This window comes from Falco cherrug, chromosome 6 (assembly GCF_023634085.1).
Source record: "Falco cherrug isolate bFalChe1 chromosome 6, bFalChe1.pri, whole genome shotgun sequence".
Taxonomy (NCBI): Eukaryota; Metazoa; Chordata; class Aves; order Falconiformes; family Falconidae; genus Falco; species Falco cherrug.
The window spans coordinates 82,429,392-82,454,317 of NC_073702.1; the positions used below are offsets into that span (position 1 = coordinate 82,429,392).

Sequence of the window (24,926 nt, forward strand, 5' to 3'; positions counted from 1 at the left end):
AGCGGGGCGGAAGGCGGTGGGGCAATGCCCCCTGCCCCCAGCCGTGCTGTGCCCCCCGGGGCGCGGGCTGCCCTCCTGGCACCGGCTCGCGCTGAGCCCGCTGCCGCCCAGCACCCCAGGGCCCTTCTGCTGGGCTGCTCCCAGCCGCTCCTCGCCCAGTTCATACCTGTGCCCGGCGTTACGCCGTCGGAGGGGCAGAATCCGGCACCACGACTGGTTAAGTTTCATCCCGTTAGTCACAGCCCAGTGCTCCAGTCTGTCCGGACCCTTCTGCAAGGCCTCCTGTCCCTCAAGAGAGTCAGCAGCACCTCCCAGTTTAGTATCACCAGCAAACTGGCTAACGGTGCGTTCAGCTCCCGCATCCAGGTCGCTGATAAATACACTGAGCAGGGCTGGCCCCAGAACTGAGCCCTGAGGAACACCACTGGTGGCCGGTCACCAGCCAGAGGTAGCCCCATTCACTACAACCCTTTGAGCTCTGCTCTTCAGCCAGTTCTTCACCCAGCGCACCGTGAACCACCTCATCCTGCAGCGGGACAACTTGTCTCGAAGGATCCTATAGGGGACAGTATCAAAAGCCTTATTAAAATCCAGAAAAACTACATCCACCGCCTTCCCTTCACCCATTAGGTGGGTGGCCCTATCACAGGATATCAGATTAGTTAAACACGACTTTCCTTTTGTGAACCCACGTCGACTGTTCTGATGATTGCATTACTTTTTAAATGCCTTTCAACAGTAGCCAGTATAATCTTCTCCATAATTTTTCTTGTTAATTTTTCCAAATTAACTTCCAGTTAAAGAAGTTAACTAAGAACATTAAGGAAAAAAATGCTCGTTTTGTTTAAAATTATTTTCCTATTATTTTGCTGACCTTTTTTTTTAAAAAAAATGAAGTTTTTGCATCCTTATGACTCTTCAGAGCACAGGCTTTGCAAAATGGTTTTGTAACTTGCTCTTCTTCCTTCATGTTTTCTGTCCAGAAGTCTTAATAGTTTTGGCACATGGCTCTGATTTTTGGCAGAAGCCACCGTTTGGACTGACTTCTCAAAGGTCCAAGAATATTCTGTAGGGTCTTCCTTTCACTGGCATTGCAAGAACCTAGCAACCAGAACAGCTCTGAGATTGTAAGCAGACAAAGATAGCCCAGCTTTCCCTCAGCTCACTTTCCTTTGCTCAAAGGTGGAGCTTCAAGTTTCATGTCTGCTCACAAAGTGGTCACTTGCACATCCTGGTGGATGACCAAGTCACCACCCCTTATTCTAGAGAGGGCTAAATTAGAATATCCTTGTCATCTTCCGGAAAGAAGGTGATGTTCAGCCGGATTGTTTTGGTTTTTTTTTTTTAATCAGACCCAGCCTAACCTGCACAAGAGCTGAAAACTGCCATACAAAATAGGCTTGCAGGACATCACAGTTATCCAGACATACCAATACAGCAATAATAAATTTCACAGCTGTAGTTGACTCCTTCACATGTTCATGACAATCAAAACCAGAAGTGGACTTAAAACCACCTGTATGGTAGCAGCTACATCTCGACAGGCATGTTTTGGAGAGCAAACAGAGGAATGTCTTGCAGAGATGTGGAACACCATAATCCCAACAACGTGGCAGGAGCCTGGTGCGGTGAGCTCATTCACGTGCAGCCAGTATGCTGCTATTTATAACAAGTGGCACAAAGACTTCAGGGTGTGGGTACAGAAAAGAGTAAGGTTTATAGAAGTCCTGCCGAGACCTACAACAGCAAAAATGCTTTTTAATCACATGCCTGGGTAAAGAGTTAAGCAGTTGAGGGGATTACAAAGCAGATCAGGGGCACATCATTTATCATCTCATTATTATCTATCACTGGGTAGATAGCATTTCATTTTAAAAAATTTTACATGACTCGGTGCTATTTTCTCCTCACGGTGCTTACCCTGCTTTAGGATGGACGTGTTCTGCTGCAGAACGCACCAGCTGGCTGCTTCATTTGTTGCAGAAGATGTGCAGTGGAGGAGGTGGGGCCATGAGATAGTGTGACAAGGCCATGGGTCATTGCTGCTTAGGGGAGCTGGGTCCTGGCATTGCCTCCGTGTGATACCAGGAAAATGACGAAACTAAACATTACACATCGCTTTTTTTCTGCTTAGTTTCTGGGTGTTTGACTTGCAAAAGTCCCTCCAGTTTGTAGAGCTGAAGATTCATAGCTGAAGCTTGAGCAAATGGGAACATTGCTTGACACGTTGAAAGAGCTAACTACTCTGAAGAGGCAGGTACTGACAATCTCACCCTTTGTGTGCAGGCTGTGCCTCAGCTTTTCGCTGTTGAGATGGGAATAGTTCCACCCTCACATTCCTCCAGGATACTGCGGAGCTACTTTGTGAAGCAATCTGTGATGAGCACCACAGAGAAGCTCTTCAGGGAATAGTTCTACACTGAAAGTAGAATTTGTGAGTAAATCAGGCCTGGGGCTACACAATCAATAAAGACACCAAAATAGTATTGAGTAACTGCTCATTAACTGAGCGTTGCCTATACTGTGCCTTGTGGGAATTCCTGCAATGGCAATCTGGAACAGTGCTGCATAAAAATGAGAAAGGCAAATGGAAGATGCATAAGCAAATTTAACTCTGACATTTCTTAAATGAGCGCTTAACTTAGCTTCTTCAATGCTCTTTTAATGTATTTTTTGCATTTATTCAGATTCTGTTTAAATATCCTCAGATGTGCTTGCATCCTTGCTGCACGTATTTGTTTAGCTGGTATGGGCAGAACTGTAAAGAAATATAATCACTTTTACTGCCTTGTAATTTCTCACAAATAGGTATCTCAGACCTGCTCTCCATAGTTATTTTCCAGAGTCTGAAACAAATTCCCAGAACAAAACATGCAAGTGCTGTCTGAGAAAGAAGGCCAGACCTCAGAAAGGCTATTTAACATTCTTTATGTTCTCAATGCTTCTGTCGAGGTATTTTTTCATGAGAATCTCAGCATCTGAAGTTTTTTCATTTGATCTTTTAAGGATATGACTAACACATTCATATCACCACTGCAGACATACATATATTGGAAATCCGTGTGTTGTGTTCAGGTGAGTAGGATAAAAGCTGGTGTGCTCTCTGGGGGAAACCTGTCAGACAAGAATCGGTACAAGAACCATGGAAGTGAACAGTCTTTGGAACAAGAAAGTTAAGGATAATTTACAGCCGAAAGTCAGGTGAGCCAGACTTGCCAGAGAGAGGCTGCTACACTGTAAAGATCTTTAAAGTCACTGCTACTTGAAAGGTTTTTAAAAAGTCACAGTGGTTCTTTTCTACAAAGTTTGGCTCGTTCCTTCCTTTCACTGAAAAAAATTGTGCATCTCTTTAGAGCAGGCTATAGAAAGAATGAAAGGCTCAGGTATGCAGCCTGAAGTTCAAAGGCACAACGTGAGATGCTATGCAACAAATAGATTTTGTGGAACAGGTGGTCTTTCGGAACACATTCTTACGCCATGCCTAGTGCATTTTCCATTAAATGCTATTCTAAGTGTAAGCTCTGTTCTGGCTGCTTACTTATCCCATGGGGTGCGAGGAAGTATTTGGACTATCCTCCAGTAACTGGAAAAAAACCCCAGCAGCCAGGAGCAAAGTTTGAATGCGAAGGAATAGTGCAGCAGTCAGTCACGCGAAATCTGTTGCACGGCTCTGCGAAGAGGAAGGCAAAAAGGAGAGATGGTTAGTGCTCACTGTGCTGGGGACCCGCCTGGCCTAGAGCCAGGCCTGCCAGCTGCCTGCAGTCCGATCACCTGCTCAGGGGAGCGAAAGGCAAAAGCCTAAGTGGTGGCACAGCGGCGATGAGGAGCAGGCAGCGGAGTCACATGTGAAACTGGAAAACAAAATTCAAGAAAGGAGTACAAAGCAACTCCAATGGATGCACTCAAAGATTTCCACAACTCTTCCAAGTGCTTTTTAGCTGGACACCTGACCTATTTAACCAAATCATGTATTTGACTTTCGTCTTTTCCTAAACTGAGCAGTCTGGAACTGAAGCGTGAGGTTGAACCATGCCCCGGCAGCACCACAGCGACAGGCGATGCCTTACACTGTACGGACCACCAAAACAGAAGCGCTGGCTCTCTCTTTCTGAGAGCGTGTGCATTAATTTAAAGTCCTCCTTTGAGGTCATTTCTAATTGACACTGGCGTTTTTTCTGTTTCAGTCGGCTGTTTATCACTTTATCAGTAGGTGGCAGTAACAGACGATCCTGTGCAATTTCCACTTGGAATTTGGGAAAGAAAAGACCCTATTTTAGGGTTTTGTTTTGTTCACAAAGTGTGAGTGGTGTAAACGTACTTGACAAACTCAGATGTACATCTTCCTCTAACAGACAGAAAAGTTGATCCCACACGAGTTCTAGTATTTATGGCTGTACTTAATTTAATAGTGCCATAAAGCTGAATTCAACTAGATGCTAATGTACAATGTTTATTCCAAATATCATTCTTCCTAAAGATTAAATATGCAGATGCCTGTAACATTTTATATAGCGTGTATTCTGGTAATTGTGCCCACTATTTTTCATTCATTGCAGTACTATTTTAGTCGGTCTAATGACCAAGTATTCTAAGTTTTCAGTACAAGAAACCTCTATTTCTTAGGAACAACTTCTCCCCCAAGTTTTCTTTCGTCTCCTTGAAGAAACAAATCCAGATTCTGATGCAGACCCAAAGGAAATCCGTAACTACAGCATTTTCTAGGAGAATTATGTATACAGATTTTTACTCCTATGCAATTAAGAAATAGGAAAAACTATATAATTGGGTCCTCCCAAAGTACATCTTTTGTTACTCTTTTGAAATCAGAAATTCAACTGGATGAATGACTGCTATATTAAAGTTCCAGGCTTTCATATGCACCTGTACAGAACGTTGTTATTAAACTGCTCTTTCCTTCCACTGGAGCTGATCCTAATGCAAGTCACTGCAAAAATGCTTTGTTAATGACATCCTTCCGAATCAGTTGGCAACACCTCCTGTGTTTACCCTTGTATCACCGACAGCAAAGCTTGTGTTTATTTTAATCTATGGTGTGACCTAGAATAGCTTAAATTAAACTTCCATTTTTCTCCCTTCCTTCAACCATGATTTTGTAGAGGCTAGACTAAAAATCTTGCCAATAAGCACCAGCCAAGCACCCTGCTACTAATCTAATACATGGTGTAGGAAGCAAAGAAGGGGAATTGGGTATGTAATAGAGGGAAACAGTTTTTAGCATTGAAATGATAACATTTTAAATTCAAGGTAAACCAAGGAGATTAATCTGAGGAATGCAAAACAGCCAGCTCCACAAGTGCTACTGACATGTTATAATTTACCATTAATCTACCCTTGGGAAGTCTCATTTCATCACAGCAGCAAGCACTAGGGTATGAAGAAAGGATCGCCAATAACGTGTCAAAAACTCCTTGAATCCAGCTTCTGTTCCAAAGTTCTCATTCCGTCAGGTGACAGCCCCAACTCACACTGTTAACAGGGAGCCTGCATTATTTTCAGGGCCTGAAACACAAAGCGACAAGCCTAATGGCATATGAAATAAAACAGAGAGAGAGAACAACACTAGGGTGGTAACAGGCCTGGTCTTGTTCTCATTGGAGTGGGAATCACATCAGACTGTTTGAGGAAAATAACAACTCGTTGCTTCAGCCTACAGGAAACCTTACTTTTAAACAAAGCCACATTTTGGAAGGCATCTTTTTTTAAAAATCATGCTAAACTTCATGATAGAATATGTTTTTATTTTTAGAAAAATATCCAAGAACTTCCAGGTATTTTTGTGTAGAGTTTGAGCATGAAATTTAACTATAAATAGCAGATTAACTTAACCACCTCAAAGGTCAAAGCAGCAAAAAATACAATAGTGACAAAGTCATTTCATGGTTTGGAGGGATTGGAGAAAAAGGCATTCTTTTAAATGTTGATTTGTGGATCAAGCCGGCATCAAAAAAGACAGATGATGCCATTCTCTTCAGAGAGTCAGTATTTTGATGGTGTTCTCAATTATTAAGTCATATATTCTTATGTGATCCAAAGCTGTTACAGTTATTTTGAACCGCTGATATTCCAGGTGTGTGTGCCCCTGCCCCTTCAAATTAGTAATTTACCAGTAGTATATATTCATTCAAGGAACTGGTAAATGAGGCCCAATGATATCAGAGAAAGCTGCCCTGTTTTCCACTAAGGAGTTATGTTTCCATGGTTTAACCTCTTCAGTTCCATTACAGACATCTGCTAAAATAAATACACAATTTATGGCAGTCCATGTGTTTCCTTTTTTAAAATTAGACGCGTGAAACCACAGATACAAAATTTTTTACCTGATGAAAGAAACCACCAACATGGAAACCAGCTATGAAAACCCTAAAAGTCCAACATGTTCACAACTACTTGAAGAAAAATTTTGGAGAAAAAACTTAACTTTGAAACAATTACATTCCCCTCTCCTGAATAATACTACTGGATTTTTGTAAAGGCAGCTCTTGTCACTAGCCATGCTCAAAACTACTGTGAAATGTTTCAATCTCAAGACCTCAGATGCTAAAGCTAATTGGAAACAGAAAGCAAGCTGTTTGCAATACTGTAATAAGCTGTGGCAATTTTGTTATTTTAGACTGGAACGTTAATGATGAGCCACAAACGCAAGTTGTTACAAAGCCTTTGAGGATAAAGCCGTATGCCCTATATTCCCCTCTCATGCTGTTCCAGTTAAAGCCATACATGCGGAAGGACAAATGAAAATGTTGCCATGGTGATCAGAGCAGTTACCAAATCATGTACAGTGTAGGAAGGATTCCCTAAAGATCCTTATTAAGCATTTTGTTGCTCCTTTTTAACAAATATTTTCAGAAGGCCATTTTTATTTCACTGTCAATAAAATAGCTACTCTGTTAGCTAAAGCCTATTTCTCTACCCTCAAAATAAATCTGAACACATCATGCATTAAGAAATATTCTTGTTGAAAGTTAGGAATGGGAATCTTAACCTAAAAACTTTGAAATAGGAACCAAGGGCAAACCTAGCCCAGACAAGAGCTGTTCAAGACATCTGAATGTTTTTCAGAATCGGCACTGTGAAGCAGCTCTGCGCCTACTAGACTACTGGTGTCTTCAGCTGCCAAGCTAAAACCGAAACCTTTAAATGAAAGATGTCCCAAAAGCCTGTTGGTTAGAAGGAATGTCATTTTTTTTCAGAATAACATCACAAGAACTAAATTCACATCGAAGTTCTCTGTTAGACACACGTGTTGAATGATCTGGCCGGCAGCAGATCCACAGCCCAAAGCCACCTGTCCCATGTGACTAGACTGGTAGCTGAAAGCAGTTGGGTGCAGCACATTATCCAAGTCGATTGGCAAAGAAAACAAAAGCTGTTGAATGCAGACATCTTGTATTGCCACTGCACAGAACAGTACAACAAACATTAACAGAAACTGCTAGAAATAAGCTGGAGCAGGTATGTGCACATCAGGCTAAATGCAGTTTCTTATTTATTATTATTTAAAAATGCCCTTTTTTAGCATCTAAATTCAGCATTTTAGCATATCCTAGGGCCATCAGTTGCTCAGCTGGTCTTTGCCTTGCAGGTATTTAAGATGCTAACGAAACAGGAGTTTGCACAGAGGACGCATGCTGCATTATGGGTGGCTGTTCAGAGCCTCCGCTCACCCAGACTAGTGCAGTTTTCCACGGAAACCATCTCCTGCCTTACACACGGGGCCGACTTCACAGGCATTTTTTCCAAGGAGCGATGCTTCCAGTACACTGACCCACTGTACATACAAACTACTGCAGCGAGAGAACTCTCCTAACGTACCAGACCAGAGAGGAGCTTTCACTTTTTTTTTTTTTAAGGAAGAGAATTAAAAAAAAAAAAAGGAAAAAGCCTATCATGTAACAGTTGTTTCCACCAGATGCCTTGATTGAGCTTAATTTTACTTATTGAAGGCAACAGATCAGACATATTCCATACCTCACTCTTCTCCTCTCACTGCATTTTAAACAGTCAAACCAAAAAACCTCCCAGAACCTCCAGAAATTACTTGCTGATAACTTATCTCATGATTAATCTGTGGCTGCAAAATCTACAAACTTAATAGCACAGTGGTCTCGCTGTGTATTCTAGAAAAACGTTCATTTACCATTACTCTCCCTCCCTGTAAAGTCTTGCTCTCATCGACAAAAGCACCAAACGCTGCTTAGAAAATGCTATCCCCCTCCCTGTAGTGATCAGGGCAGATTTACACCCTCCACTAAGACCCTTAGGAACAGCGGATATATTACCGTTCAGTTTCCTTTCTAAACTAATTTAAATCATTATCATCCAAAAGAAGATGCAAGCAGCCATGTTTCTCTACGGTTTTATTGATGCAATCCCGGTGTGCAACTATACATCTTCATTTTTCCTGTAGTTACAATGTTGCTTTACTAAGGTTGTTTCTGTAGTCGTTTATTACAGTCTTCAGAAAACATATTTATAAACACCACTTACTTTGTAAGACTAATCATTCCAAACATCATAAATCACTGGGATTTTTTCCTAAATAGTGCTACTTCACGAAAGGTCACACTACTCTTTTTAGATATAGATTTGTAAAGGCAAATGAATTAAATTCACCTACCGAAGAAAAGTAAGAATGTTAAAAATAGCTTCAATAAATGGTATGACTCATTTAGGTCTCAGAAAAATCTATGACTGGCAAAGATATCTACCACTTGATACTGTACTCAATGCCTCCATTAAAACCAAAAGGATCTTTATGAAGAACTGAAATTAAGCTTGTACATTGGTCCAAAAGATAAGGATTACCTTGAATTTTTTGAAAAAAATTTTACCAGAAAATGTACTACCTCCTAAAAATATTGTAATTATAAGCTAAATATTGATATCTGAAGGAAAAAAAAAGCTAAAACCAAAAGCGTGCAATACTGATACCAAATTTCAGTAGAAGACATTTTTAATTGAAAACTGACTCAAAGGATAGTACAAAAGAGTTTCTTCTCCCTAAAGGGATTTTCAGATGCAGGCACTGGAATAATAAGGGGATCTTCTCCAATATGAGCGTCACAATATGCCAATAAATCTGCTGCAGCCTTGGATACCTAATAGAAGAAAAGAGAGAACTACTGTAACACTTAATTCTGAACCAATCCGCACTGCATAAATATTCTTCACATATCATATGATAATGGAGGCTATCATAATTTAGGAGTCGATTGGTTTGTCCTTTAAATTACTAGGGACCACAATTCTGAATTTGCTCTTACTAGGCCTAGTAATCCTTAAATACATTTTATCTAACATAGTGACATGAGATGGTATCAATTTATATGATTTGTGTTCAGTTGTTGCTCTCCATCGGAAGGAAGGTCAGGAGCATGTCCTCATTAAAACATGTATATGCTGATGGCCCATAAGCAATAGGGATTCTCCTTGAAGCGTGTGTTCCTGTAGAGGCCGCCTGCTTCAACTCCTATTCCCAGTCTTTCTTCCCACGATTGTAAGGTTTTCCACAGGCTGCCTCTCTACCCTTTGCTGCTCTGGATGCAAAACAAACAAAAAGTGTTCTTTAGGCACATGACCATGGGATTAAAAGAAATGAAAAATTGGGAGAAACACTTCATCATCATGTGTCATAGCTCTCATTTAAGCTAAACATTGCTCTTTTCAATCAAGTCAGACTAGTACCTTCCGCTTAGTAAGTTATTCTAAGTAGCACCTTATTCACAGCATTAAACTTAAGCATTACTTCAGTATTTTTGTCTTACTATTTTTATACTTCTAAAATGAACAATTCTGAAGTCTTTAAATTCAGAATGTTGGTTTACACTTACTGGAAAGTCCTACAGAATATAACAGTGTGTTGGCATACAACATATTTTGCACGAAATAAAAAATGGAATATTAAAACATTTCAGTTGTAGCTGAAGCCTTGTAATCTTTGCGGCTTTGTGCCATAAGATTTTTACCAGAAAATGGTAAACATTAGGCCACTGTGACTTTTTTTTTCCCAAGAATTTAGAATGTATATATGAAAGTTTTTTTCTGCTCAGTTAGCAAGGTATTTACCACCATCTGTATCTCTTTGCTTTGTTTAGTTATTGTGTTTCCAATATTATGATAGCTGAGAAAATTAGACAGGAAGTCTTTACAAAAAAGCCTTTTCTCTGACCAGCATGACAGCTTCTCCCAAGTCAAACACTGAAATTGGCATGTTTGCACAACTATAGTGAAGAGGAAAAACAAATCGGATTTCTGGTATTTTTCTAGCAGGTGTGTCATCACTGTTAGCTTTACCTTCCCCACACCCTGCTTGCTTTGGCATGAGTACAGCCTGTAGTAGGCTTCAAATTATGAAATTTAAATTAACTTCTGGAAGAAAATAACTGACTTTATTTCTAAAAATATGCCTTTGTAGAATGCTCGAACCCATAAAGTACCTAGAGGAAGCAAAGATGTTTAGTTCACTTAAAATTAGTCTGCCATTGAACTGGCCTGTAAGACAAAAGGGTGGGCAGACACTATGGTGAACAATAGATTGCTGGGCCAGCGCAAAGCAGGAGACCGAGCGCTAAACTGAGCGAACGAGCACTGATATTCAGAAGGACCAGTGCTTCTCAGAAGAGAAGCAGGTCAAACAAAAATGTTGGAAAATTACTTCAAAGTACAAAGAAAGGATTATAATTCTTTTCGGAAATATGTCAGTTAGCTACTTGCTAAGCAATGACAGAATAACGAGGCTTAGGGTGTGAAGGCATGTCTAGAATAGAGGAAGAACCGTAATCAACAGAAAACTTAGGAATCCTATCATATTCCCAATTTTCATTTAAATTTACTTGTGAATTTTTAAAAAGCAGATTCTCCGAAGACAGACACAATGTAGATGGACTATGAAATTCCTATCAAGCCCAAAAGAGATCAAAAGACAGAAAGCATACTCTTCTTTGCTAAGGACCTGTGTTTGTACCTCAGCAAAGTATGAACTAGTATAGAATGCACCGACTGAAGAGGAGGTTAGCATGTTTCCAGTAATGTCAGGAGGAATGAACCACCACAGCATTTTGGAGAAGTACTTTCAAGTAATGGCAATCACTAGTACACTCAAAATTTGTTTAACATACATGTTTTCACTTTTCCATCATCCTTCAAGCTCAGCTGCTTGTCAAATTCAGGCAGTTCTATGCTCCGATTAATTTAACAGCTGGTCCTGAACTCCTGCATTCAAACAGAGCAAGCTAAACACAGAGCCACAGGTGCCCACAAATAGCTCAATGACATTTTCAGTGCTGTGTCATCATAAACGTTACTGCCATAAAGCCGAATGGAGAGCTAGTCTGATTCTCTGGGGCACCGAGACAGGGTTTATTAATGATGCCCAGTACATTTCATCTTCCAACTATCAACCTAATGAATAAGTTATTTTATTCATGAAACCACCAAATTTTTTTGAGTAGACTGACCCTACAAGAGCAGAGAACCAACACTGGACTTCAACAGACCGACCTTCCCATAACTGTCTTCTTTGCTCTACATATGGCTAAGCAACATCAGCCCGAGTATACTGCTCTTCATCTGATGGAAGAGAAGTACAACTGGAATCATCATTCTCAGAAGGGATAAACCCATTGAGTAAAATTTTCCTATAGGTTTCTCTACATATTACTGTGCTTTGCCATCACATAACAATAAAAAGGATTTTCACTAGCAAAAGCACAACATAAATTTTTACACCTAACTTGTCCTCTAATGCTGGTAGGAATGCCACGAAGCACAGCCAGCACTTTCTTCAACATCACAGTGCTTAAATCACAAATTAGTTTGCTCTTAGACAAGCCATAGCGCAATTTAGTAGAAAACAAACCTGCAACAAGGAACTGAGGAACACGATCACATTTCAGCACGCTGTCACAAACTAAACCTGTACTAGGCCGTGTATTTTCATCCTTTAAAAAAATAAAAGCTTTGGGGAGGAGAAATCCTCCTACTAGGATTACATTAGTTATAAAAGTGAATTATGGCCATTTCTTCACTAAAAGTGGACTACCTTAGGCTTGCACGGTGCAGTAATGACCACTCACTAACGGGAGTTACAATAGCTGACCACATTCCAGGAGCGATGAAAACATTGGTTCCTGTGGCTGTGAGCAGTGTTGGCAAAGTCAGAACTGTAGCCAAAAAAAGAGCAAAATACGATGCTGCCTCCAGCAAGTTTCCTGCTCAGTGTCATTATTCAGAACAACAGTGGGGGAAGACCTCTGCATTGAGCATTGCATTAAGGCTACAGCAGAGACAGCTGCTTTAGCATATGTCAGCACGTGGAGATTGCCTAATGGCCAATACTGTGGTTTGTTACTATGCAAAATAACGTGCTGATCATCCTGTTTGTGTCATGGAGGATGTTAAATGAAGGCCACTCTATCGTAGCTTTTACTCACCCTTAGGGTTATTTATAGCTGAATGCTGCTGGACAGTTTCAGAATAACTCTTACTAAGAATTAAAATAAACACATGTAATTTGAATATTCAAATGAAGCTAACACATTGACAATTTCAGCTCTCCTACGCGATACAGCTTGGTCTGCAGATTCAAAGTAACTTACACATATTGCAGAAGTGGCTAAAGAAAAAAAATCAGACTCCAGTTTGATTGATTAATTCTAGTAGAAAGTTAACATTTCATTTTTTTTAATCTTCTAAAGTACATAGACAGAGGGGATGGAGTATGTATCACGCTGACCTCACATTTTATACAACTCTTATGATTCTGTATAATGAAAAATAAACCTGGTTTGTCAAATTACCAGAAGAAAAAAAACCACAACAAAACACTCAACCCTGATGCTTTCAAGAATTCTCAGGAGGACTGTGGAATTTTACCATTGTATTTCAGAATAACAGAGGTGATAAAAACAGCCAAAGTTAGAATATAATCCTGTTAGCTGCACTAATAATTACAAGCTTCAATGACAGGGCAAAATGCTGCAATTACTATGTCATCTGTCTTGTCACGGATTGTGACTAATTACCATCCTTGCCATGACACCCACTCTGCTTATCCTTTACATCTAAAACAAAGAGATTCACGCACATTTATTGGCAATCCCACCACTTATCTCCCAACACTATTCAGAACCAGTTAGGAATATTTTCCACCTGATACACCAAAATTCTTAAATGTCAGAGCACTCCTTTTCTGCTTGCAAAGAGAAGATTAAATAGTGCTTTATTCTGGGGACAGCTCTAGTAAAGCAACAATATTATCTTTGCTTTCTCAACTTTACTCCTAGCGTCTTCAGAAGATGCATTATTCTACTAGTCATGAGGCCACTGTTCATCTGATTTCATTTAATATTTTCTAGCTTGGAACCCGCACCTCCTCCTTCCTACTCCTCCATTTTAATTCTAGCCGTTCCTTCTGCAGGGAAGTAGGCAGGTTCAATTTACAATCCTTCTGGGATTCTTACAGTTCACAAAAACCTACTACAGTAATACTCCTTTCCAAGCACTGATCAATACACCAATAACGTCATCCTCCCCTTCTAAGTTGTTCTGTTTCTTTCACAGCTCAACAGTGAATTACCTTTGTGGAACCTCAAAACACTGTGCTGCTTGCTGCTCTGACTGGTTATAGGACTCGATTTTCAATTTTACATCAGTTGAAAAATTCAGAACACAGTGGGGAATGGGCAACTATCAACATACTTGTAACTAAAAGATTTTAATTGAGCAGACCCAAGTCTTGCTGCTTACAGCAGCTCCTGTGCATGGAAAACAAAGTGCTTCTGTAGTAGAAAAATGAGCTGGAAATTCTGATTTCCCTAGTCAATAACACAGGCACCTTTTTAATGTTTACAATGTGGTCTTGTCTACTATGGGAATAACCACTTGGCTATAGCTACTTGCAAAACAGTGTTTAATTAAATTATTTGGAAAGCCCTGATCTTTTGTTAAATGTCTAACTAGTTTAAGTGGATGCAAAACACCACAAAAAAAGGAAGTAAGTTCATCTCTCTTCCTTTACAGTTATGATCTGAGAACTCAAAGTCTCCTGTTGAAACCACTGGGAAGTCTCTTGGTAAAATTTGGCTATATGGAAACACACACTTAACTGTTTCAAGATCAAAAAGCAAAGCAGATCTTGAGGGAATAAAAAGCCAACCGACGTCTTCTCACAATCCCTCATATACTTGTTCAAAGAAATTCTAGAAATCAAGACATAAACATTTTGCAAATTGTCTTTGGTTTATGTTAGCACAGGAACCCTCAGACTACTGAAACACATCAGATTTTCTTTGGTGCCTTTTTGGTCCCAAGCTGTTCTGAGAGGTGAAATAATTGCACTTCCAAGCTATCTTGTTTTTTAGGCCTGCCACGCTTGCTAATAACTGTGTTCTTTTTAATTAAACTAACTATAAAAAGAACCTATGTCTCTCTTACATATGTAATTAAGAATGTTATACATCTAACTAATGAAGCTATCTGCATAAATGAGCTAATGATGTGGTATGTGAATGTTACCACTGATTATATAAAAGCAAGTTTAAGACAATCTACTAAGTATCAGCAATTTCAACTTCTAATAAATTGGGCCATGTTTTCCCAACCCTTCCCTCTGCCACTCACGTGCACCCGTTCCTTCTTGCCAGTTCTGCTGTTTGTGCAGCTGCAATGTGACCTGAATCAGGGGACTAACCCCACTGAACACTGAAGAGGCCAACCTTCCCTTACTGAAGGAAATATAAATACCTGTTCCTGTGAACAGGCATCTATTATGTGATTAATTTGTCAAGATACTACACAAGACAGAAACTATAGTTTTGCAAATTCAATGGTCTTACAAGACCTTGCTAAAAACTGCGACAAAATGGAGCAACTGAAATGTCTGCTTTCATATAAGCAATACTCATGTGAATTGCACTAATATTTCTGAATTATAAAATACTATCTTTCTAATTAGTGAGTTTATGATCTGATACCATTTTGAAATTGTTATTATATACTATTGTCTCCATGCTGACTACATACAGAATTTCAGCACGCTGGATGGATGGACAAACAGACTTGATTAAGATCACATGAAGAATTTAATGTACAACATTTCTAAATTGTGTTAGTGAGTTTGTAACCTCAGTTATAGTTTGTAACAACTCAGTTACAGTTGTTTGCAGAAAACCTGATATTTAAATCCATTCCTTTTATTCTAATCTTTCCATCTCTAAACTCTTCTTACTTGCAGAGGCTGGGTTTTTCATCCAAATAATTATTCCTTATTTTCAGAGGTATAGAGAGAGAGCACGCACAAAAGAGATGAGCATTGCTTTCTTAAAACTTTCTATGGCACTACTAGTTTTTAGTGCTTGATTTATTCACAAAATTTTAGCCTAGTGGAATGCAGAATGATGGGCAAGAATAATCCACAGGCTTTTCTGGTTAAAAATGTTGAGAACCTATGTTTAATAGTGTCTTTAGTTAAAACATTTAATCTACATAATCTACATACATTAAAGGCACGATAAAACTAAATCTCCACATACAACAGGCTACCAAGTGTGAAGAATCATAGCTGAACATCGCAACTATACATGTCTTCTGTGCAATGACATCTGTGCTAAAACAAAACAAAGCAAAGCAATTGAGCTCAGCTTATCGTTACTCAAAAGCACTGCAATACTTAAAGACTTATTCCAGTTCTCAAAGGAGGAGAACTGAGAAACCTGAGCTACGCTTATATTCAAGCTACAGGTGACAAAGAAGAGCACCTGTGCATCTGCCAGCTGATTTTAAATATTTCACAAAATATCGCTTTTGACAGACGTAAAAAGCACTCAATACAGAAGAAGACCAGAAGCCAGTCTTCAGAAATCACTTCAATCAAACCAAGCAGTTAGTACATAACTAATTCACAGTACTGAATATTGTTTCATAGCTCAACACAAATATTATTTTTTATTTCAGCTGACTGAGTCTTCCGGCAATATTAAAGGAAGGCTGTACCACAAACTAGTGAGTGAATTCAAAATATCAACAGTATGTCTAAGTTAGTTTACCTTCATCCTATCCATGTATGCTTCCATTTTTAATTGCTCCACAGCTTTCCTGGCTTGAGATATATTGGTTGTACTGTTTGCCACTAGTTCCTTCATTTTGTTTTTCCTAGAAGAGACAAAGTTGAGACAATTTAGAAGGGCAGGTAGCAAATACAGCAATCAGTGAGAGGACAGTTATCTGAAATCTAAGCACCCCTCACCCACCACATTGATACTGCCAGGCTGTAGGTCACAAATACAAACCAGACACCATTTATTTCTGTTATCTTGTTCAAAGGCACCTTATTCCATTACATATTTGTGTTCTCAACTGCCAGTATTCAATCTGAATTCTGCAAATAATATACAAATGCAGAGCACATGGCCATTATTTCAGTGTAGAAATGGTTGCCCTGGTTCAGACTGCCAACGCAGAACAGCTGTTCACAAACAGTCCTTGCAGCCATTACGCAGGTTTGCTCCAGTTACACCTAGTAACATGAAAACAAGTTCAGAAATGTGTGCAATGGAAATGAACGCCACGCTGCTCTCACCAAGCATCAGGAGAGAATTTTAAGATAGAGAACAAGTCAAAATTCTGACTATAGATTTAAAGAGTTGAGAGATGAAGTAACAGATTAAGAAGAAATAACGTAGTTGCTTCCAACTTTTTGCTTACTCATCCCCGGTGAAGACGAAAGACAACTGATAACCAGTACACTATACTATACAATACAGGAATGCATTACTTTAAGAGATCTGCAGCTCTTGGGAAGGGACATCTATTTAAGGTACGTCAGCGTTTGGTTTTCTTGCATTGCTACTCCCTGAGGGCTTGAAGTCAACTTGCTATCATGGGGTCCTCAGCACTGTTACCAAATTATTTAAGATGATTACATCTGAACCTCAAATAAACTTACAACATACATGCCCTAGGTGGTCTACGTATTAGGAGACCTCGGGCTGACACCATTATGCAGCGCTGGTCCAGCACAAGTAACAGTTACTATTTTTCAGTCATAAGAAGTTGGGCTAAGCCCACATGGAAAGAAAGCTAAGACAAGATACAGATGACCTAGACAAGTCTGGTCCTAGACTAGTCCTGGACTAGTTATACTACCTAATAAGACTTAGGTGCTGAGGTTTCAATCAGCCAAAACATTCGCCTATGATCCTGTATATATGGTATGCCACAAGTGGCACTTGAAGCAAGATTAGTCTAACACCTAGTGTTAGAAGCCAATACAAAGTTAGGTGATGCAAAGGACACAGGGTGTGAGAAGCAGATGGGATGTAGGAGAAAACGCAAAAAAGGAGGCGTTTTGTATTGCTGCCAAAAGAGTTTTAGGCTCAGGTCTTTCAAAATGAGTACTTCCAACTTATTTCTGGACAAAACGTGAACACACCTAGAACTACACAACAGCTTACCTGACCCAATCACTGGGGTATAAGATAAAAACGGGAAATTAAGTAGGACACAGAAAATGCTCTTGTAAGAAAAAAAAAAAGTATATACAATGTCTTAAGCATTTTAAAGTACACAATCCAGAGTACAAAAAGAATGGAGGAATAACTTTCAAACTGCTTTGACTCCACAAAACACAGATGTTCAAAGATAAGGCAAAGATAGATGTTTCTTCTTTCTAAAACTGGAAACCTGTGCTGTAAAATGGGACGGTGGAATAGAGGAACCACACTCAACACTAACCTGCAGAGGCAAAACAATTTTTTCAGCACTTGTGTAAGTCTCAGCAGGGGAAATGCTACCTTAAAATACATTAATTGTGCCAAATAAAAATAGAGCTTTAATACATGCCAAGACAAAGAACAGGTTTTCTGTACACATGTCACTTGAATAGAATGCACGCTTCCCCCTTAATCTAAAATCATGTCAGAACACAGTAGCTTCTTTTCTTTTTTTTTTCTGTCTTGGTCTTTGTTTACAGTCTTTTAACTCATATTCCTCACAAGGCACAGGATTAAATACATGTGGAGGAACTGGCTTTTCATAAAATGCCATGTATGGTACAAAAACCCACAGCCAACTGTCTCCAAACAATTTTCACATTTGTTGTGACTTGTAGTGGACAAGCAGAAAGGATATGAGACATTCGCAAAAGCAGGAGGTTCTGAATTACAGCTCATCTCTGGACTTTTTGTTCAACTCAACCCCCTAGCTTTTAAGTCGTGACCTATCCATAAAGATAAGAATAAACACATTTATCTTTGTTTACAAAATGATACCCTCCCAAGTATGAATCATTTTAATTTTCTTATCATCTCCACAGCTAGACTACTAATGACCACTGAGCCAAAAAAGTCAAAGCTAAATGAAGTCACAGAGCCATTTGTACATTTGCCACAGTCCAAGCCCAGAGGCAAATTTAATTTTGAGTAATACATTTAAATTAAACTGAATTAAGCAGCTGAAACCCCATGAACAGTCCAGAGAATTCCAGATCTCCCAAGCTTTTCTGGCAATTCATTCACTCAACCCGTAAAAAATATTAGAGCTAGACAATTTGAACTGTCACTGGCTGCATCAAAGTTGGCAAGAACACTGTTTCTAGTACCTCCAGCTAGTTTTTAAGTATCCACTGAGTAAGAAATTAAGAGCATCACGGAATTTTGAAAAGGCTATCAGGCACAAAAACACTTCAAAAAATCCAAACCATGTTCCCAAAACAATGCCACAAACGTATGTCCTTACCTATATTCTGAAACAGCAAACGGGGGAAAATTTAAAAAAGAAAATGTGTACCTTCTCTGGTAAACTATTTCACAATATCAGAAAACAATCAGAGTAAGAGGCTTCATAAAAAGAACTTTTAACAAGTAAAATGTCTGGCACTGAGAGTTTCAGCCACTGGAGAAAATTTCCACTTATCCCAAGTAAGAGGTTTCTTTATACTCTGAAGCATAAACATTTGTTGTTCCAAATCCTGCTCCTACTCTGGCCTTTACATGCACTTAAATATTTAACTACCATATTTCTGGAAGTGCTTAGCATTCATTCAAATATCTAATCTCTTTTCTTCACACAGACAGTTCTGGTTCCAGAACTTTGTAAGAAGGATTTCTCCTGTTTCACATTTCACTTACCAAGCTACATATATCTCTGCCTTCTCTCACTCTCTGCAAATACAGTACATATTTGTGCATCAGTTAAGTTACATACGAAGTGATGTTGACAATGAGAATTGTACTCACTTTAAAACCAGTCTGCGATGAACCGGTCCTCTTTGCAGACAAAGCTTTGGCTGAGATCTGGTTCTGCTCTCCTTAGGACCTCTGATATTCTTTAATAACCTCAATATTCTTTCATGAAATAATATTGTTACTTAGAAAAAAAGCTCTGGAGAGAAAAAAGAAAATAATTACAGAAGAGTCTATTACACACCCTATCCCTAAACAACCATCCCGTGGAATGTTTGGAAGCCACCTCCTTCAAAAACCCTCTTGTGGGATCTCTCTCTGTTTGTTTTAAGGCTGCAACCTGACAAATGGCTCTGACCCTCTCTCCTAAGTAACCTTCTTTTAACTAGTCAGGTATTCCAGAGGCCTTTAGATCCCCAGGAGGGCACAATTAGCTTTGTATTGTATCTGTGGGGCTGCCTACAGAATCATAAAACAGTTTGGGTTGGAAAGAATCTTTAAAGGGCTCATCTAGTCCAACCTCCTGCAACGGGCAGGAACATCTCCAATACCTCGGTTGCTTAGAGCCCCATCCAGCCTGACCTTGAATGTTTCCATGGATGGGGCATCTATCACCTCTCTGGGCAACCTGGTCCAATCTTTCATCACCCTCATTAAAAAAAAATTTCTTCCCTTCGGCCTACTGCCACAGACCCTACAAAAAACTCTGTCTCCACCTTCCTTATAGGCCCCCTTTAAGTACTGAAGGGCCACAGTAAGGTCTCCCCAGGGCCTTTCCTTCTCCAACATGAACAGCCCCAGCTCTCTCACCCTTTCCTTCTCCAACATGAACAGCCCCAGCTCTCTCACCCTTTCCCCACAGGAGAGGTGTTCCAGCCCTCTGATCACTGTTGTGGCCCTTCTCTGGACCTGCTCCCACAGCTCCATGCCTTTCCTGTGCTGGGGTCCCCACAGCTGGACACAGCGCTCCAGGTGGGGTCTCACCGGCATGGAGCAGCGGAACAGAATCACCCGCCTCGACCTGCTGGCCACGCTCCTTTTGATGCTCAAAAGCAATTCACTTCTCCCCATCTTTTAGAATACCTAAAAAGCCTTGAACCAGAAATTACTCAGCTGGGTTTGCTCATGTCCATTCCTGCTGTTTTTCCAGCAGCCCCCTATTAAGTTTGATCGATACAAGTCCTGATAATCACCGTAGTTACAGTAACTATGTTAGTGATCAGACTACGTGCAGTCTGCATGTTACTGATGCATGCCAGCGGACCTAGATTATATAGCGGCTCATTTATCCAGTGTATTTTTATGCAGTGCACTGAGCTCATTAATCTAGTCTCTGTGACTCCTTTCTTTACGCGAAACGCTGATTGCTTTAACAAAGAATAGTGACGGCAGCTACGCGGCCTTTTTCAGCCAAGTAGTTTCTGCTGACTGGCACACCGTGCTAGCCAGCCGCTTCCTAAAGCATTGCTCCTGAAAGCTGGGTAGCGACAACCTCCGAGCCAGCTGGATTTTCTGGGGTTTTGTTTTTTTTTTAACCTCACACAAACTTGATCTTTTTCTGGGTGGAGTCAACTCATTTGTACCAAAGATCTTAATCTCTAAGGTTCATGAAAATGCTCACAAAGAACAACTTTTCCTTATTTGTTTTTAGGATAGACTAGACTGTACCCAACAGCACTTCAAACGCCAACTTATCTTATGATAACCCAGGAAATTGCACAAATATTTGCACATACAGCTTGACCTTGCATAGGGGTAAGGAGTACAACCTACATTTACTGAACTCTAGAAACACTTGTTAGTAAAATGCAGAAAAAGCCTGAAAACTTGATAAACATAGAAACAAAATATAATTCTCAAGCTCTTCAGTACAGATTTCTACAAGCAACAGGGATGAAAAGCTGCACTGCAATTTCTCCCCCCCCCCAACACTTCCAAGTATAACTTTAACACACCATACCAAAAAACTGCCCAGCAGAATTCAATCTAAAAAGCCCTAAACCCAGTTGCTGCCTATTACTTTCTTTCAGCAATCTAAAGCAATGGATCTGAAATTACTAGACCAGAGAACCTTGGAGTTCATGACTCTGAAAAACACCTTCTGCACAAGCTCTGTACTTCTTGGACCATGCAACACAACACAAAAGTCAACCCAATCATGCAACTAAGTCCCAGTGACAGTAGCAGGAATCATCCTTGAATCACATTCTAAATTGCAGAAGAACCACCACATTTCGTTACCCACTTGCAAATGCACCAGAAATATAAACAGCAAAATTAACAGCCTCACAGCTATTTGATGCAGAAGTAGCATATCAAAGGAATTTTAGGGGAACGAAAAAAACCACCAAAAGAGAAGAAAAGCGTGAGGGAGAAGAAGGTAAGTTCTACAGTTGCTCTTTTAGGTAAGAGAAACTTCAGAAATACCCCTGCACTAAGAGCATAAGCTATCTGTGCTAGCATCACCATCCACATGACATAGGCAATTTCCCCTTCATCTGCAGGGCACAAAGAGCCAAAGGGGACAGGAACAACGGCCCCTGCTATCTCAGTTTTTACTCCAAGATTTACCACACCTGATACAGCTCTGTAAACAGAGAGGGAGGCAAAAGAATCCTTTTGCTTTCTCTATCCCATGGCTGCACAAAGAAATAATAGAAAATTACTACAATTTTATATCCTGTCCACTATGAAAAAGCTTAGGAGCATAAGCAGAAATTATTGAAGCCAAGACTGTTGTTTATGATAAGGACAGAGTACAATTTTCATTCCATATATATGGCGACTACTGCTGATCGTGTAACAGCAAAGCAGCCAAACTTCACCAACTCAGTTTTTATCATAGGTACTACACCCAGTCCAACTGTCGAGTTCCAAAAATTCCTGCCACCATGCCCACATCTTTTATAAAAAAAAAAATCATCTTGCTTCTCAACATTTAAAAGCCTAAGGAAACAATGGCTGGACTGATGTGACATTTGACAAGGACAATCCTTTCGTGCAATTTATTTACCATTAGCATACAGGTTCTATGCACATACAGGCCAGCAAGCCATCAGAAAGCCTGAAACAAAAAGTCGATTCCTACCTACTTTTTTACCTCTTCAGCTAACTTCAGAAGATGGTTGTGAGCTTTTAAAGAAATATACGTGTAAGTCTGAATTATTCCACTTAAATCTTGTTTAAAACGTACTCGAACCAGATTGTTACGTGTAGAGAACACGCCACCGAGGAGCTTGGTTTTATCACCTGCAGGGCAGACATGCGTTTCAAGTTGTTATTGCGAGTTTTCTGTCTGACTGCGCTCCCTTACTCGTTCTGCCGTGCAGCAGCTCCCAGCGCCGCACGTTCCTCGCTCCCGCCAGCAGTCAGACCGACTGACCCCCCCAGCAGTCACACCGACCCCGCCATCGGGGCGCGCCAGCCCGCGGCGAAGCTGCCGCCGTCCCGCGCGTCCCCTCAGCCCGCCGAGGGACCAGGCGCCCGCGCGCCGGGCAGCGCCCGCCCCAGGGGCACCCGGGCTCACGGCAGCCTTCCCGGAGACGGACAACACCCCCCCGAAGCCAGCCCCAACCAAACCCAAAGGCCGGAGCTGACCTTTGCGGATAACGGGGTATTCCCCGCGCCCGCCGGGCTGCCAGCACCGTTGTTTACCGGCGGCCGGCGGGACCTGCCTGGCGGCGGGTTGCCCCGGTCACCAGAGCCGTCGCAGCGAGGGAGAAACCCCCGCCCCCAGCCCCGCTCCCGCCGCGGCCCGCCGGCTCAGTCCCCCCTCGCCCCACCCGGTACCTTCTCTCACACCTCCGGCGCGGCGGCGGGGTGTCCCCCGGCGCCCTCACCGTGCGGGGCCGGCGACGAGCAGGCGGCGGGCAGCGCGGCACATGGCGCGGCCGGCGCTGACGGGCGGGGTGGGGCCGCCGCCGCCTCACGCTCCCCCCACCGCCCCTCCCGCCCCGCGCAGGGCGGGAAGCTGCCGCTGCCCCTCAGAGGGAGGCGAGGCGCGGGCACGGCTCCGCGGCCCGGCCCGCCCGCGGGCTTTACCTCCCCCCGGGGCAGCGGCGGGCGGGCCCCCCCGTTTTCACTGCTGCAGCCCGGGCCCAGCCGGCGCCAGGGGTCAATCAATCACCTAAGTATTTCTAAAACATGGAACGGACAAAGCCTGTACGACCCATAGTGCCTATCTCCTCCTCACACCCAACAAACGAAGGATGAAGTAAAAAAAAAAAAAAAAAAAAAGGCCCAAAAGGAATCACTGTGGAAAAGGGAGAGCTAGGGCTCACCTTGTCAAGGCTGGTATGTCAGAATATGACGATTCAGCTTTATAGATCGGCTTTTACATACTTCTCCATTTCACATTTGAAAGCCAAGCATAAAGGTCAGTGGAGTTAAAGTGCCAATTAACATTTTTAACCAAAATATTTGTCTGCTCCAATAATTAACACATTGGCAAAGTACCATCACTGCAATCTCATTTATTTTGTTCCTCAGTAAGGTGGCTGTTCCCTCTGGAAAGACAAACATTTGTCACCCTTTCCTTTTACCCTCCTGTCGGCACTTTTTCTCATTCCATCTTAATAAAGCAGATAGATACACGTCCAAGTCACATTTATTTTCTGTATGAAAGAGAACAGGGCAGAGCCCTTTTTAAAGGTGCTTTGGAGCAAGGGCTGCCTCTTCAAAGACTGAGTCAATGGCTTTTAGGGTGGTGGCTTGGGAGAAGGAAAGGCATCAGGAAGAGGATAAACATTACTGAATGTAAATAGGTAGGTTCACCGGTTTACCTTAAAGTTCCAGAAACTGACTGGAAACTTACCTGGCCCACACTGCTGAAGGTTCCCTCACATGCAATTGCATCACCATTCTACAAAAGGCTCCATGCTATCAGACACAGAGCACATGTTTGGCAGTTCAAATAATCAGTTAAAAAAAAAAACCAAAAAAAGTTACAAATATAAGTGGGGGAAATGGCTGTTTTGAAATGTATCTTCATCATGTATTATGTAGATATGTTTTCTTTTAATCTGCAAACTCCTATGTTCTACCACAAACAAGAGTCTCCTACCAGAGTTAGCCTACAGGCTTTGAATGCGATACCTGTAACAGCTAGCATGAATTTCTGTTCCTTGAATCTACATGAACTAGCCTTAATGAGACTTATATGGGTTTTATTCAATTGTGTTAGAGAATCTGGATATTTATTTATTTCTGGGAATGCTAGTTCAAAGCTGGAAACAGTGAGCAAGCTCACGCTTTTACTCAACTACTTTCTGCTGGATAGCCCAGGACAGTTTGAGATTCTAATCAGACTAGTCACACATATATCTTAATCCTCTTTCAAAAGTGACCTGCCCAAATTATAAAATACACAACAGACTATTACAGAAATCCAGATGCAAAAACAGTGGCTTTCTGACCCCACTCCAGAACACTAATGACAAGTAAACTTCTACACAGAGGTCATCTGTCATTGGTCTGTAAATTACTACAGTAGCAAAGAAAACAGAGCTGCCTGTACCTTTAAAAGCTTAACTAATGTTCCTGTGGATATTTTTCAAGGTGAGCAGAGGTTTAAATAGTATTTGTTCTATATTTTCTGTGATAGTTAGCAGCATACAGAAGTGTCACTTCTATTTGCATATGCAAGAAGAAAAAAAAAAGACAACACAGCTTTAAACAAAATAAAGCATGAAAAAACCCTAAAAGGTAAACTTAAGAGTTTGCTAGCAG

At 41.0% G+C, this 24,926-nt stretch overlaps 1 protein-coding gene across 3 annotated transcripts; it reads right to left on the reverse strand.

Annotated features, from left to right (window-relative positions):
- Positions 1-8,363: 8,363 nt before the first annotated feature.
- Positions 8,364-23,141, reverse strand: GNG4 (G protein subunit gamma 4). Of its 3 annotated transcripts, none has more exons than XM_055714938.1 (4): positions 22,989-23,136; positions 19,254-19,398; positions 16,065-16,170; positions 8,364-9,119 (listed from the first exon to the last, which is right to left on the reverse strand). In XM_055714938.1, the coding sequence occupies exons 3-4, from the start codon at positions 16,158-16,160 to the stop codon at positions 8,991-8,993; spliced, it is 225 nt and encodes a 74-aa protein (XP_055570913.1). In that variant the 5' UTR covers positions 16,161-16,170; positions 19,254-19,398; positions 22,989-23,136; the 3' UTR covers positions 8,364-8,990. The 3 variants fall into 3 exon arrangements, with proteins under 3 accessions (XP_055570913.1, XP_055570914.1, XP_055570915.1); XM_055714939.1 differs by having other exon boundaries at positions 23,039-23,059; XM_055714940.1 differs by lacking the exon at positions 19,254-19,398 and having other exon boundaries at positions 22,989-23,141.
- Between the last annotated feature and the right edge of the window lie 1,785 nt (positions 23,142-24,926).